We start from the raw sequence: 17,663 nt of genomic DNA, 5'->3' as shown, positions 1-17,663 counted from the left end.
TTTGCGGTTTCCCATTTTGTTGTTTTGTCAGTTTTTGTTTTGTTCGTTTGTTTTTGAATTTCGCGCAAAGCTACACGTGGGCTATCTGCGCTAGCCATCCCTAATCTAGCAGTGTAAGACTAGAGGGAAGGCAGTTAGTCATCACCACCCACCGCCAACTCTTGGGCTACTCTTTCACCAACGAATAGTGGGATTGACCGTCACATTATACCGCCCCCACGGCCGAAAGGGCGAGCATGTTTGAGGTGACGGGGATTGTGAGTCGAGCGCTTCAACCGCCTGGCTTCTGCATTCTCTTACAATTACATATAGGGGAAGCAACTTTTCATGTCCTAAGATAACCTTTCACTAATCATGAATTTACATAACTTCCATCCAGGGGATGGGTACTACGGCTAGTTTATTAATAAAATCAAAGTTGTTGAATACGACAAGGACAGTTTATATATATTAGTGGTACGTTAGTTTCACACTGTACAGCACATTTTTTACTTCCAAAAATACATATGTATATTTTCTGTGTAACATAGAGTACACAGAATAATTTTTTTGTGTCCAAAACTGGTAAACGAATAATGTTGGCGCAAACATGACAACTTAACTCACAGGAAATTACGAAAAACAAAGAAACAGAATATTTCAAATTTCCTGTAACAATAGATACCAATTGCTGCTGAAAGTGAATCGAAGTAATCGCCTGTCATCATTATACGTATTTCTTATTGTTATATGTTTCTTTTTTTCTTTCTTTTGTAAAGAACATCCGATGTTCACTGGTGCAGAAAGGGAGCGAATACACATTCAAGAAATGAGAATCCTCATTTGGCTGGGCGTGACTACCGCCTGATTGCAGCAGGTTGTCAGTGTTGTGCCTACCGCAGGGATCGAGTCCTAAACTTTAGCTTTTTAAGCCTTCAAGCTTACCGCTGAGCCAAGGAGAGTCGTAAGATGGCATACTTTTTTTTCGTTTGATGTATTATTTACTAATACGGGCATAAACATATATGTTAACTTGGAACAGGTGATTAATCTATATTGTTGAAATATTTGGAGATACGCATTTTGAAGTTTATTTGAAATTTACACCAATTTTCGTTCAAAATGTCTTAAATTCGAATTGCTCAGAAGTTTCACAAATAAATTGAAATGATAGGCTTTTTATTTTAGATCTTTATCTAGTTGTAGGAATTTTACTTGGATCTCTCATTCAAACATTCACACTATGGCATACTTATTCTATAAACTTACGTGATTATCAACAAAGACTGAAAATAATTATCTAAATTGTTCATAAGTAAATATCATAATAATATTTTCATCCTACCTTGTGAAAGGGCCAAAGATGGAGCGTATAGTACAATTGCCATGTACATAATCTAAAATCAGCGAAAGAAAATTGAGACAACATTAGTCACGAAGCGCTTGGCTTATAAAAACAATGACATTCGAAAACGTGCTTATGAAACCATTTTCTAATATGTATCAAAATATCATTAAAGCAATTTCGGAATCAGCAGAATTATAACGATCAGCAAAACTAAACACTGTAATTCAGAACTGACATCAACATTTCTCCGTCAGCGTGAAAAATAATGTAATAAAAAGACACTAAGTTAGTGGGTATGTGTTAAAAAATCAACTGCGTAAAAGTCGGTAGAGCCAGGAAAAAATAGTATTCATCTTAGTTGTTAATATAGAGACATTCAAGAAAGTTTTTGTGTTTTGTTCTATTAAGAAAGAGAGAGAGACAAACAAAGTTTCACGATATTTTCTTAGATAGTTTTAATTTTGATACATTTCTAGACACGTGTTTTGCAGTAGGCGTTGGTAACGACCTTATTAAACGTCTAAGTTACAGTATGCTCTAGTTGAACACATTTGTTTGTAAGAGGATAATTTTAACTAGACTTATAAGCTGTTGAAGATATATATATCAAGGATGAAAACAACAATTTACCTTCTTACTACGGTGTGAATCTTAAAAGAATATTGTCATAGTTAGAAAAACAACATTAACGTTATATTTATACAGCCGAGCTGTTCATAAAGTTATTTTGATTTGGTAATCACCAAAATAGTATATAAGCCTAGATTATTCAAGCTATTTTTGAATTATTAGGTATATATATTAAGTGATCGAACAGTCAACTGTTTAAGTTATTTTTTGAGTAAGTAGTTATATAATAAGTGATCGAACAGTCAACTGTTTAAGTTATTTTTTGAATAAGTAGTTATATATTAAGTGATCGCACAGTCAACTGTTTAAGTTATTTTTTGAATAAGTAGTTATATATTAAGTGATCGCACAGTGAACTGTTTAAGTTATTCCGTAACCAAAAATAATGTCACAGTAGTCCGATCTGATTCCAGAATTATTTAACGTGTTTACATTACAATATACAAAATATTTTAATAATTAGTTGTTAACGTAAGGCTTTTATTAATTATATGATAGAGGTCTAACCTTTTTTATTTTTGCAGAGTATGCACTTGGAAAATTGTAGAGTAATCAATATTTGTAAAGTTTAATCGATTACGTTAGCTGGAGAGGAACTTACCATTTGAATAGAAAACACCATAGATCCAAGAGTTCTGACCACTCGACTAAATCGTCTTTCCAGATACTGTAAAAAAAATACGTTTGTGTTAAGTATCTTACACTGATAAAGCAAGCTCTCAGTTAACTCTGGAAGGGTACTTCATGTTGTACAAGAATCTATTTTTGTGCACATAGATCTCGTTACAATGCTCAACTAGTTCAAAGGCCTGGTGTCCGGACTAAGACGCAAGTCCTACTCCCGGATACTCTCACCTCCAACAGAATTTGGAGGAGTGAGAAACACCATACAAAACTACTACTGATTCAAAGAATGGTTCTGTGTATTATATATCTTATATGCGAATATCCATTTAAAATCATTACAGAAGTGTCCTTTATTGGAATTTTAACAAAGTTAAAAACAAACAATAATGAAACTTTTTTTTTACTATCACGTATTTGAGTTTATAATTGTTTTATTTAAAATTCCAATTTCTTTCATTCTTTATACATATTTTTGATTTTTTTCTGTGCTCTGTCTGAATATCTGATGTATTTTACTCGAGTTTTTCTTTCCATCTGTTGATTTTTTCACAATTTTTTACTCTCTCTCTCTCTCATCCAAAGTTTTCTCGTATGTTAAGGCCTGGCAGGGCCTGGTGGATAAGGCGCTTCACTCGCAATCTGAGGGTCGCGGGTTCGAATCCCTGTCACAGAACATGCTCACCCTTTCAGCTGTAACATAGTCAATCCTACTGTTCATTGGTAAATGCTCCCCAGTGGCACAGCGGTATGTCTGCGGACTTACAACGCTAGAAACCGGGTTTCGATACCTGTGGCGGGCAGAGCACAGATAGCCCATTGTGTAGCTTTGTGCTTAATTACAAACAAACAAACAAATCGTTGGTAAAAAGTAGCCCAACAGGTGGTGATGTGTTGTGTTTACTAACTGTCTTCCCTCTAGTCTATCACTGCTAAATTAGGAATGGCTAGTGTAGATAGCTCTTCTGAAGCTTTTCGCGAAGTTCAAACCAAGCCACTGATATGGCCACTTTGGTTTGTTATGGCGATCTCTTTCCCTTGAGATGCTATACATTTTGATCTGCATGTCTGTATCAATGAGTTTAAAAATCCTTGCACTTTTCGTTGTCAGTCTGAACTTCAAAACATAACTAATTATAATTATAAGTAATTATTATTTTGTGCTATTAATTGCACTGCTAACATTGTCTGTTTAAAACTATTTGTATTGGTAATTTATCCCATGCTGTCAGCTGAAAGATAATTCATGCATCATTACTATATTTTTACCTATATTATTCGACAATCTCTTATTGTGTAGATATACCTACTTCGTTGGCATAAACCTCTTTTAAGATTTTTAATAAATTAGCTTGGTACGTTTCACGTTACTGTTAATCGTATCACGCTTTAGTAAATTTGTGAGATAGCGAATTCTACTTTTTATGGTTATGGTTTTGTTTATCGTTCATTTATTATTTCTTCCATCGTTTATTTTATCGTTTATAAATCGTTTATAAATGTTTAATTATATTAAGACGCTAACTCACCTTCTAACTGATCACGTTTATTTTGAGTAAATGTGTATGTATTATGAAACTGACACCAGCTTCTTTAGCGGTGACGTACATATATTATCAATGTAGCAAAAGAGTATGTAAATTTATTATCACAGGGGTTGTACTCTCGTGACCTAAGCAGCGAATAAATACCCTGTCATAAGCTTCATAAACTGAGTCACGCGATAGTTTATGAGCGATATTGTTAATGAATTATTGCTGTTTGTCATTCGATATTGTTATTAGTATAGAAAAAGTAATTTTGGAATTTCTTTTTTTTTAATTAGGGTTTTCTTATTCTGGTTCTTTTTCTCATTCCATTATCTTGAAATAATTAATATTGATATTCATGTTTTATTGTTCATTAACATTAGTATCAAGTCCTGGCCAGGCAAGTGTTTATTAACTGTGTTTTGGGTAAGTTCCTTCAAAGTGTTGTTACAGTTTAATAAATTGTTGTTGTTTTTTGTTGTTGAACCCTGGTTGTAGCGGCGTGTTAGTTTAGACAGTTACAAATTTATCATTGTATAATTTTGATTGAAATCCTTAAATATCCTGATAATATTTACTTGAGTAATTTTAGTGCATTAATAGTGCCTAGAAAATGTTTTATCGTTATTACAAAGACAGTACAATATTACAATACTAAACAAAGACAGCTCTCCTTACTCGTTAAATTGTAAGTTCGCATATTAAACAGGTTTTCAACAACTAAAAAAGTAGAACACTAAAGCTTCTGGTATGGATGACTCACGTTAATATCACAATATTATGAAACACCAGCTGCACTCACGTAGTGAAGGTAAAGGTTACAAGAATTTCTCTGTCGCATGAAACAGTTGGAAAAATGCCATGTTTTACTCATCTATAACTAAGAATCAATGTATATATATTTACCCAAGTATATTGAAGAAGATGTTTAAAAATTATTTTGTATATGTTCTGAAATTTGCTGGTGTCCATGTGAACGGAATGTGAATAGTCCTAAACAATAATTAATCCTAGCTTCGGGCTGGGGTTACATACCACAGTAACAATTTCATAGAAATTATACTTGTCTGGCCATATGTTTGTATCTTGTTTATATCCGTGTAATCGCTTCCCTGAGGTGGTAAATACATTCAGATGGAAGGCTGTACAAAAGCTTGTACAAATTAATGTCGACTAAAAGTTACTCTTCTCTTTAAAAATAAAATGGAAATAAGTAATCTGATATTTTGAATTGAAACACAAGCTAAGTTTTTAATATTGCATTTTGTTGTTTATAATAAGACAAGGCGTAATTTTCCATAGATGCAATTCTAATATCCAGACTAACTTAGAGGTTCATGTACGTTATATTATATAAATCAATAATTCATGTGACAACCACAGCCGATATTAAGCTGTGGTGGAACGAAATGTATTAGAACTACATTTTGACATTGTTTGACGTTGTGTAGAGAACCAGAAATTGGAAAATATGTAGTAATCCTTTCCTTCGGGAATTCTTCTTACACTCAGATGTTAAAGATGTATTCACATCGAGGATTTAAAGTTTCCAGGACGGATATATCCTTGTTACTCAATGCGTTAGAAAACAAAGAAATATGGATCAACCCGGGACACAAGCACCACACAGAAAGAGATTTGAAACAAGTCAGTACCCAACCATGTTAAGCAAAGCATTGCTTCTGGTAACAGGTGAGAATTCACGAAGGTAAAAATCAGTGGTAAAAGCCGTCCACGTGTTTCTGGGAGTAGTACGCAACATAACCAAAAAGGATCTTCACAGAGAAAGCGATATAATTTACGTGTACACAAGTTACTTCTACGATTTTGTGTTCTTGGCCCCCTCGGGATACCAGAGCGTCATTCATAAAACTATGTTCATATCCCCACTCATAAGACAGTGAGATCAAACGTGGCAAACATGCTTAGATACCACAGGCGGGCACGAATCACTTTGGGATAGCTATAGAGGTAATTGGAGATATTAAAGGAACTTGTTTGATACATTGAAGCCTCTGTGAATCAACTATATGAAATTTCCAATCGGGTTCTATGTAAGATAATTTATTTTTATTTTATTTAATTTCTTTTGTAAGGGCAGAAGTTGGGAGTTTCATATTGTAGAAATTTTAGGGTGGTTTCATTTCTTCTTTAGGAACTATAAGAACTTTTAAGGGTAACTGTCCTCCCACAACTGGCTGCAGACGGTAAAAGGCAGTAGGAGTTGAGACATTGTGGGTGTAAGCACTCAGCTCCGTACCCTTAATTGATTTTCCACGACAACTAGCTTTTTTAATATCAGCGTTTGGATTTTGTCTGATAGATGGGATATCCCCAACGCATTTGGGAGCTATTACCACAGCCATTATCCGCTATGACTTTAAGGTGACAACTAGGACTGACAATGGAACCTCTACCAAAATTTCTTTACTGCTTATTTTATATTAAGTTCATTATTGTTATATGTTGTGCTGATTTTAATCGCCTATTAACAATCAATGTAATAAATAGTATTGAAGTTATTTATTTTATTATATATATATATATACTTGTGTTATTACAAAACATTGAACTTTATTTACCCGAAAATGGTTAACTACATTGTAGGCAGAATGTACACCAGAATTAATAGAAGAACTGTTAATTCTATTGGCTTGAGATTATATATTCGGGCTATAGCTATTTTCAAAATAATTGATTTAATTGTCTTCAAACTATATTTAAATACTTTCTGCAAAGCAGTGAAACTGGTTTCTTTTTTCATTACTTGAGTAATATTTTACTTGACTACCGGAAAAATATCTTAGTCAAACCTAATTTCGAATGATTAGAAATAATTTCATTATCAATTAAAGTGCTTGGCATTGGTGAATAGATTGATGAAAAATGATAATTTAAGCCTTAAAGGTCACAATTCTTAAATAAGCTGGTGTAGGGCTCTTAAAATATGCTTGTACATGTTGATATATATATATATGATAACATAAAAGAAACGTGACTATCTGTCGTCATTGACAGCTGTGTTGGTTAAGAGGGTTTCAATTGCGTTTAGTTCCTAGAATTGAATATATATATGTACGTATATACATGAGAAATATGTTATATTTGTCATTTTAAAAACAATGCTGAATTAAAAGAGAGTTGTTTACGATATATAGTAACAATTTTTATAACCAGTCACTCTGTCTCGACCACTCACGTAGCCTGTGTTAAAAGCCCTGACCCTTCTGTTGCTATTCAGTTCAAATGTGGTGATGTGTACGTACAGGTAGCGCCTAAAATTGATTTTTTCTTGGGTGGAGGTTGGCTTCCTTACAGGACTTTCAGAAGCGAAATTCTCTTATTCTGCTGTTAAAAAGGTATGTCATCACATTGAACGAAGTATATGCCTACTTACGTCTGAAAAGATCCAGGAAGTTTATTAACACCCATCATATTAAACGAGATTTCAGAAATGGTATAGATTTTTCCAATGAGTTTGTGATGGTTGCAGTTTACAGCTATAATTGTTAGTTAAACATCCAGATGGACGAGAAAAATGGCAAGGCGAACCCCGAATACTATGTGGAGAACGTGCTGACACAACTTGTGCTGCGATTAAATGCCATCTTTGTACAGTATGGGTGCCAATAAGGTATGATTCCACCAAGACAAAACATCCAGCCACACGCCCATGTCAATATGTCAGTCCCTCCGCAATAAGAAGAACAAACGACGACGACATCTATACACGGATGATGGTGTTTGGAAAACGTGTAAGGAGGAGAGGGAAAAACACTGACCTTAGTGTATTTCAGTAAAGTCCCCTTCATTAGAGATAACGCTGCAGAACAAAAGGGCATAACCATGATTATCACATAAAGCACCCATTTAATGGTTGAAGGGGGGGTGTAAGTCCTAGACATTCCTCTTTCCATCGTTATTATAGATCATAGACAATATTTTCTACGCTTATTCACTGTATTCAAAGTATATGTAGGCTTTTAAATGAAAATATATGTGTTTATGTGTTATTTGTTATTTAAATAACTTGTTTTTGAATTGTATATCCATACTCGCTGTGTGTGCATTTTAAGTTTTTACATAGTATGTAGAAATTACTTTGAGTTAAACAAGGTTATTTGTTATTTGACGCACTAGTCTGCTTTTCCTGGTAAAAAAGATTTTAAAGGGAATATTGAGAGCTTTAGTTGAAACAAAAATTCACATTAACTTGAGAGTTACGTTAAAATGTATTTGATAATGATAGTTGTATGAGACTCCTGTAATACTGGAAGTACAAGATGGAGTGCAGTGGGATATGACAACTGGAACCAATAATCGTTTTATTGCAGTCTTAGCTTACAAAAGTATTTTTTATGCTTTACCACATGTATAAATGTTACTGTATATTTATAAGCGGAAGTAAAATCCAATTAAATTAAATGAACTCGTAAAAATGTGTTTTTTTTTAAACAAAATATTCTATTCAAAAAATGAAAATCTAAAACGTACAGAGTTAATTGTAATTCATATAAACGATTTATTTTTGCTCATGCAAATGTAAACCGTAATGCTATGGGATATATGTTTAATATCTATTTATTTTGTTCAAGGTGAATAACCGACCATTCGACAGTGCAATGCCTCAACAAATAGATTTATGGCTGAAGGATGTGAAAAAAAACTTTTCAAAGAGACGTAATAAATAATTGTTACGCGAAATAGAACTGAGGGGCATAACATTTCGAAGAATGAAGCCTTCAGGGTTCTCAACGAAAATTTATAAACTCGCACAGCAGAAAATTTAGGACACCAGCAGGTTCTGAAACACGCCTCAAGAAAATCTGGAGTAATGCCCTCGTCTGTACATTAAACGCTGTTGTTATGAAGGAGAACCCTCTGACCCAAAAACATCATTGCAGTGAAGTTAGAGATATTTCCTTGTATGGTTAGCAAGATAATAAAGAAGGATAGGAAAATGATGAAGCTTCACAAGCTTCCAGCCACAACTCGAAATCAACATTTATCTTCGTATTCTACTGTACAACTGTAAAGTATTCTAAGGTAGCTTCAATAGCTATTTATTTATTTAGTTTACTATAACGTAATATTGGAAGAAGACGTCCACGTACAGTGGAAGGTTTGTGGAGTGAATACTTTGTTAAGAGGTGCAAATTAAGATTGGCTTTGCAATCCTTTGCAGAAACTTGTTACGATTAATGTTGCGGGGTCAGGCAACAGTGTGTAACCATTATCCTCAAATTGAACACCATCAACAAAGAGGATGTAGTTCCAACAGCGCTAGAACTGAAACATTTTTCTTATATATACCGATTAATATCAGTACTCAAAGTTGTTAGTTTACTTATATCGTACCAGAGAGGAAACAGAGTATAGCTGACAAAAAAAAGAGAAACTTGATTTGAGAAGGATGTGTGTTGGCCTTGCGGTATACCTCTGAATTTCAGAGGTGGTCAGCCGGATTTGAAATTCAAAAAATATTCCCTGCACTTTGCTGTGGGTGAGTTATAAGAGTGAAAGGCAGATCTTTAGCGTGGATGGTAGTCGATAGGGTGGTTCTGTCTGCCTTCGTTCCCTCTGGTCAGTACTTTAAAATGATGAATAGTTGTTGTTCGGGTTGAAAGTTTCAGTTGAAATTACCCCCAGCGGCACAGCGGCAAGTCTACGAACTTATAATGTTAGCAATCGGGCTTCGATACTCGTGGTGGGCATAGCACAGATAGTCCTCGGTGTAGCTTTGTGTTTAACTACAAACGAACAAACCGATTGCAATTTGAGATAGAGAGAGAGATAGAAATAAAAAAAAAATCTTATATGTTTTTCTTGGGGAGATTATGAAGAACGTAATCGATATTAAAAACTCGTATTCGCTGCTTTTACACATCACTGTATATTACTTAATAAATCATGTGATATCGTATTATTATGGAACATTTACACGAATGTACATTGCACGCATTATTTATTGGTATTATTATTAGTAGTATTAAGGCATTAGAAACCTTTACGTTTTAGCTACTTATTATCATTATTATATTGTCTTATATATTATTATTATGCTGTGTAGCTATAATTGTATATTATTCTAGGTTTAATTTGTATACGCTATATATTTTTTTATATTAATTTGAAATCTGAAAAACTGGAAAGGAGTTATAGGATCTAAACTGGACGGGCAAGTCCTCAGAAATCCCCTCACCATGAACATTGGATTCACTATGTTAGGTTAATTCGTTTTTACTTTTTTGTACAAAATATATACTTGATAAATGGCGGCATTTCTTTTTAATAATGTCAAATTATTAATCGAAAACAAGTTATTTAAAAAGGCTTGCACGATATACCGTGATAATACAACACTATGCACGCATTGGAAGCGCATTACATAAACACATTTTACACATGATAACGTCGGGAATTTTCTGGTGTTTTCAACACTAACATAGATTAATCTCTTTCACATTTGACATGCATTATAATTTTATGATATCCGCGTATATTTGATCTTTTTTTAATATAATTTATTGTTCTATATTATCCGTCTTTTTCTTTATAATTCAAATCATACATTACCAAAAGCTTTGAGAATAAACATTTCAAGTGTCCTCTCGCACATTAGACATCCATTGCAAGTAGAAATATCTAAGTTTTGCAAACATTTGTTCTGTGAAATGATTTTAAAAGTATGTTATCTCATTTATGGGATTTATGTAGTTAGTTGACAACCAACATAAGACTTTGATTTGATGCTATTTAGGGACATCTAATAAAATAATGTAAATTTTCAAGCGCATTTGGTTCATAAAAGCGAATAAAAGATATTAGATGTTTAGCTAAAGAAGGCCAATACGGTCAATCCCACTGTTATTTGGTAAAAGAGTAACCCAAGAGTTGGCGGTGGGTGGTGACGACTAGCTGCCTTTCCTCTAGTCTTTCACTGCCAAATTAGGGACGGCAAGCGCAGATAGCCCTCGTGTAGCTTTGCGCGAAATTCAAAACAAACAAATAAACCATAGAACATCATCAGTAATAATATCCTTACATCACGTTTAGAAATACATAGGTATATTTACGTACATTTCCTGAAATTTAACAACTAAACAGAATATAATATACGCAGTCAATGGACTAGCCAGAATTTTCTCCGCATATTTCACATAAACTCCGCTGATATCCCTGACAAGTGTTGTTTTCATACATTTTTTTTTACCTAATTACGTCTTTTTAATACCCTTTAATTAAGCACACACTCAAAAGAACATTGTTGTTATGCTTTCAACAACGGATATGTGTCACTAAAATTATTTGTTTAGACTTGATGGATAATGGTTGGGTAAATAAAGGTTACACGTGATAAGAACTATTAGCAGGAGCTTTTGTAAATTAATTTTTACTTATATCTTTATAAACATAGACATTTTACACATCTTAATTGATAGAATTATAACTTTAAGGTGTTTTCATTTTGCCTCCTTACTTTTATCCTGTAATTTATATTAAAAAAAAAGAGTTGTATTACTAAAACAAAGTGCAATGAATATCAGTTGTATAACTTCATGTAGAAAACATATCATTCGGTGAAAATACTTAACTTTCAGAGAAGAATAGGTGGGTGAACGATATCCCTAAAAGCGTATTTGAAGTGAAATTACACTTATCTTTATTGGACAGATAAGCTGGACAAAACGTAACTGAGCTTAAGAAAACTAGATGAACTGAAGGCGAACTTTCAGGCTAAGAATATTTTTTGACGAACAGCCAAAGAAGGCCCCCTAGTGGCACAGCGGTATGTCTGCGGACTTACAACGCTAGAATACAGGGTTTCGATACCTGTAATAGGCAGATCACAGGTAGCCCATTGTGTAGCTTTGTGCTTAATTACAAATAAACAAACCCATTGTGGTCCTGAAATTATATGTAAATGTATATGATATACCTCTATTAAGGTAATTTTTCTACATGTTTGTGTAGGTGTTCTGCACGTAGTTTGCGTCTTTCTGTAAACCCGTTCTACGAAGGTTGTAAATTTGTTCCAATCCTGTTCTTTAGGTAAAGATTACATGATATTACGATTTTTCTGCAGATTATTTACTTGTTCGGAGCTATTTTGGTTTGTATCAGCGCCTTGGAGTGAAATCATGCTAACTTCAACAGGTGATACAAAGACTTTTGCTAGTTAGTATAGGTTGGGGCCTTCTTCTTTATGATCCAAGCACGATCCAATGATTACTGTGCCGTATTGAGAATCTGAGGATCGATGGTTAGCCTACTGTTATCGCGTTATAAGAGTAACGGTTAAATCCTAAGAGTTGGTTAATGGTTAATATTATTTAGCTGTTTTCCCTCTAATCTATCATTGAAAAACGAGTGTCGGCTAGTGCAGATAACCTTCATGTAGCTTTAAGAGTCCTTTAATGAAAACCTTGAGACTGACTGGAAAGCGACATTGTATATATATATATATATTATTTGTATGAATAAATATACTATTTTATTTGTATCTTTGTGTAATTGTACTTCTGTTGCTATCCAAGTTCATAATTACTTTCCGCACAACATTTCAGGATACTTGTAACTAACTGTTTGTTTGAAGTTATGCACAAAGCTACACAATGGGCTATCTGTGCTCTGTGCCCACCACGGGTATCGAAATCCGGTTTCTAGCATTGTAAGTCCGCAGATATACAGCTGTGGCACTGGGGAGGGGAGGGTTACATAACTAACTGACTGATATCAGTGTACCACACTAGTAAAAGCATGCTCAGTCGGCGTTAATATCGTTAAGTCGGTACAAGGATATAATATGGAGGATAATAATGGTTGGAGACGGCTTGAATGGGTAATGAAGAAAAACTTTAATATAAGTTTAACATAACAGCAAATGTACAACGTTTCGACAAGGTTTTGTCATCATCGGGTACAAGTAATTTACACTGACAAGGATATATATATCCAGTATTGAACAAAGCAGTCACATGACCGGAACTGTTGTGAAACTTAGAAAAGGTATCTAGGCACCCCGGGGTGTTGGTTTAGACCCATTCAAGCCGTCTCCAGCCATTATTAGTCTCAAAGTGGGTTCCTCGTCACCGAATATGGAGGATATTAGTATAAAAATACATAGCAAGTCTGAAGTTTTTATTGTACACATGTAATAACGCATCTACAAACAATCTCAATAGTTACGCCTAATATTTATTTTGATTCTGTAGGTTCATTTTCAAACAATTCAGTAAGCTAGCGTTACATCTTGCACAGTTTAATGGCCCATCTAAAACCTGTTTTTCTTGATATTAAAAGGTAAAACCCAAACGGAGAACCGCTATCTTTCGCTTGTATAAAATCTAATTTACATTGCAACTTGCAGTTCCTTGAATCAGCCGCGGAACATTACAAGACCTCATCCCGTGCGGTTGTTAGTCAGGTTCTGGGAACTTTGCTTGGCTGCTTTTTCTTTTGCTCATTCAAGGTTAAACGTGAGACCTTGCACAATCTGTTAGAGAACCACAAGAAAAGAACAGGTTCTGTAGAAAGTGGAAAGTTTCATTCTTTTCCGATTTTTCACAGTGACTCTTGACATCGTTTCGTATATTATGACCTGAAATACTCGTTGCCTAGAATATCTTTTTTTTTTATACAGAAAGTGCACACGAAACATTTTTCGCCAAGAAAATGTTGAATTAGCAATTTTCTCAATAGCATTATATTATTTTATTTCATCTTAAGACCTACGTGGGTTCTAAACATGTGTTGAACATTCTTATTTTCACCAATGTTTGAATCTCGATCTTTACCATGCAACTTAAATAGAATAATCTGCTTCTCATCACATGTTCTTGTTATATAATCTATTGCGGGTCATTTACTTTCTTCCCAGTTGTTAAAACTGGGATTTGAAAAGAGGTGGAACTCCCTTTTGTGATCCAATTTGACACATTCAATTAAAAGAACAGAAACGCTAATAGCTCGAATCCTCAAGAGGCGAAACGCCTTTCCAGACTATTCCGCCCCAGTTTAATCCTTGTTTCTTCCACAATAATGTTGTGATATTTAATTGAGGAGAAAAATGTGAGAACTGTTATCGTTCGATTATTATTACCTCCGCCACCGAAAGTGAACGGAGGGCTATGTTTTCATCCCTGTGTGTGTTTGTCAGCAAGGTTTCTGGAAAACGGCTGAATGGATTTGGATGAAAATTGGTATACTTTTGGACTATGATCAGATTTAGAAGTGATTAGTTTTGGAAGATTAAGGCCATGAAAAAAATCTATATTTGTTAACATGGGGACTGATTTTCACATTATTTTTGCTTTATAACTCAGTCAAAAATGATCGTATTTTGATGAAACTTGGTGAACTTATGTAGAATATTATTTCTCGTTGTTCTGCCAACAATTATCTATGTCTGTTGATAACGACGGACATACAGACACATTTTTGTATTTTTTGAGGTCTGAATATGATCAACGTTGATTGGCGGAGGTATGCGCTCTAGTGAGTGCAGCTCTAGTTTTTAGATAAATTCATAAACCGTTGTTGTTGAGATAAGTATATTTCTGTATTTCCAAACTCGTTTTATGCATACTGCATAGCGCTTTTTAAAAGAAAAATGTGCGATACGTATAAATTCTGGTGGTATTCAGGTTGTCTTACATCTACAAGGTTCATAGAAAGTTGCACAGAGAAGAGACTAAGCATGGGCAGCAAATAAAAAGACGGAAGTACACGTGTAAAGCAAAGAGTAATAATATTATCTGCTGATACAACCAAGACCGTAGCGGAGGGGTTTCGGTGGTGTTTAGTTGCAATGATAATAAAGGAACCATTACATATTTCTAAAATCTTTTTCGCCCCTGGGCAACAAATTTACAAAGGGCCTCTTTGTTTGTCTGTTTATATTAAGCACAAAGCTACACAAAGAGCTATCTGTGCTCTGCCCATCACGGGTATCAAAACCCGGTTTCTAACGATATAAGTCCGCAGACATACCGCAGTGTCACTGGGGGGCTTCATAAACTGTTTAGTGCAGTTTGAATAATATTTGTTGAATATGGAACAGGTGTATATATATATATACTCTGAAAGGATTTCCCTACAAATCTTCAACTTTCACATCACCCCCTCCCCTTAGTGGTCAACTGGCCACAATGTGTGTTGCTAATTTAGTCGGTTTCTAACTAGGTCTAGTTGCTTTGAAAATTTTCTAGTTGAAAAAAAAATCAACTTAGTTGTTGGTTGGAAATTTAATTTTCATTGTCTTCTTCAATAGATGATAGGTTTGTAACAGCAAATTAAGATTGTACTAATAGTTAATTATGAAAGTTATGTACCTGATAAAATAGTCTTGACATACTTTTCAGTTTTTTCTTGTGGTGCTACACAGCCCACCTTCGACCTCACGATCCAACCCCTTCGACCCTCATCCTCATGCATATTGGAACCCCCTCCTCTATTTTCAATTACCTGGGGAAACACTGCTGCCAAAAAAATTACACTTCTCCCCCCAAACAAACTTTTTAGCTAATACACAACATCAATGGTTAAGAAAATAAAAGTACCATTGATTTTATGTTTATGGTTTCATCTTCCTCAGGAAGATATAAACCGGATAGATAAAGCCTATCAAATATACATCCAAAAGCTCATGATAAGTAATACTCTAACTCTACCTAATCTAATTTAATTATCTTCAGTTTCTGTATTTCATTTTTTTAAATCGGCTAGGTTTTCATTCAAATCAAGTAGTAACAAACATTTTCGGCAAAGCATTTATTTTCTAAAAGTCTCTTTAAACATAATACGACGTTCCGCAAATTAAATACGCTTTCGTTTTTTTTTTAAATAAAAAAAAAATGAAATATTTTAACGCCTACTGTGTAAATCGTAAACGTTGGAGTCTACAGCTAAGACTCGCTTCGCAGTGTAAACTTGGACCATGGAAAATTAATGATCAGTTTTTCTGCTTAACCCTTTTACGTGATATAGAATCTCTTGAGCTCATTTGTAAGTTTTGACAAACATATAAAAATACTTAATATTTATGGGATTTTGATTCCTTTTTAATTCGCCATATAGTAACTTTAATTTAGGTCTGCGAATAATTTCATGAGATTACGCCTAATTCTTTATTCGATATTATACAGCGGACCAATTGTTTAATGATTATGTATATGGGTATTGAAGTTTTCTTTTGAAACTTGTGACATAGAGGCCTAATGCATGCCTTGACTGACCGTATCCTTTGCTGTGGACTGCAGTTTCGCCTATTCAGGCCTCATCAGCACAACTTGGGTCAGCAAATCAAATTAATACAGTTAGGACTACTAAAATGGTGACGTGTATATAATATTTAGGGGTTTTGGGCCCATTTTAATTAATCATACAATAATAATTAAGTTAATTTTTTTTTTCACAAAACAGATAATTGTTACTCATTGCCAAAACATTGTTAATTTCTGTTTTAAAGTTCCACAAATGTCCCCCGTTGGCTCAAAGGTATGTAAACTTGAGGGTTTGATCTTCTCAACAGACATAGCGCTATGGCCTATTGTGCAGCTTTGTGATTAAACAAACAGCTGAAGTTACGCAGATCTACCAGGTTTATATATAAATGCCCCCAGTAGCACAGCGGTAAGTCTGCGGACTTACAACTCTAGAATCCGGTTTTCGATACCCGTGGTGGGCAAAGCACAGATAGCCTATTGTGTAGCTTTGCGCTTAATTACAAACAAACAATCATATCTAAATTTTCAAAATGTATTCTATTCTGATTACTGTCACTTCAAAAAAAGTTCAAGTTTGACAAAATTTGTTTCATTTTATTACCTTGAGCACAAGATTGCTAATATTGTCTGCAGTAATTTTGTTAATTAAAACTAAATACTAACGGACTCTTCTAATGAGCAACCAAACTCATCGTGAACAATGTATGTGGAAATATCATGAACTATAAAACGAAGTGAGAGTTTAATGTTTTTGTTTTCCACCCGCTTACAGAATAAATCTGAGAAAGATAACAATAAGAAGAGAAATCAAAGCTTCGTTGATGAAATAATTAAATCTTAAAATTGGTTTCAAGTTATGCAAGCCTACTTGTTCGTTTGTTTTTCACTTCATTATGTTTATATTCTACACTGTTTGTTAGTTTTATCGCAAAGTCACACACACACATATACTGAGATTTTCACGCTCTGTCCTCAGCAAAGAATTGAACTTCGGACTTTAGCGTTGTAAGTCTGTAAACTTATTGCTAACCCACCAGAAAACATTTAATACTTGAACAAAATCTACAAACATTATCAATGTAGATGACAAAACCTTGTCGAAACGTTGTGCATTTGCTGTTATGTTAAACTTATATTGAAGTTTTTCTTCATTACCCATTCAAGCCGTCTCCAAGTATTATAAGTGAGCTTGTTTTTGTTTGTTTGTTTTGACGAGGGCTATTTGCGCTAGCCGTCCCTAATTAAGACCAGAGGGAAGGCAGCTAGTCAACTCTTGGTCTTTCTTTTACCAACGAATAGTAGGATTGACCGTCACATTATAACTCC

The 17,663-nt window shown here is 34.2% G+C and overlaps 1 protein-coding gene across 1 annotated transcript in view; it reads right to left on the bottom strand.

Annotated features, from left to right (window-relative positions):
- The window catches only part of LOC106466214 (sodium-coupled monocarboxylate transporter 1-like), a 54,732-nt gene that overhangs the window by 21,671 nt on the left and 15,398 nt on the right, over nt 1-17,663 (bottom strand). Inside the window, exons 3-4 of the mRNA XM_022394692.1 lie at nt 2,559-2,624; nt 1,325-1,376 (exon numbers count right to left, since the gene is read on the bottom strand). Coding sequence (XP_022250400.1) covers nt 1,325-1,376; nt 2,559-2,624 — 118 coding nt within the window. The remainder of the gene's footprint in view (nt 1-1,324; nt 1,377-2,558; nt 2,625-17,663) is intronic.

This window comes from Limulus polyphemus, unplaced genomic scaffold (assembly GCF_000517525.1).
Source record: "Limulus polyphemus unplaced genomic scaffold, Limulus_polyphemus-2.1.2 Scaffold72, whole genome shotgun sequence".
Taxonomy (NCBI): Eukaryota; Metazoa; Arthropoda; class Merostomata; order Xiphosura; family Limulidae; genus Limulus; species Limulus polyphemus.
Note: the sequence above shows the minus strand (reverse complement) of the source record. Positions and strands in the feature narration are given on the sequence as shown.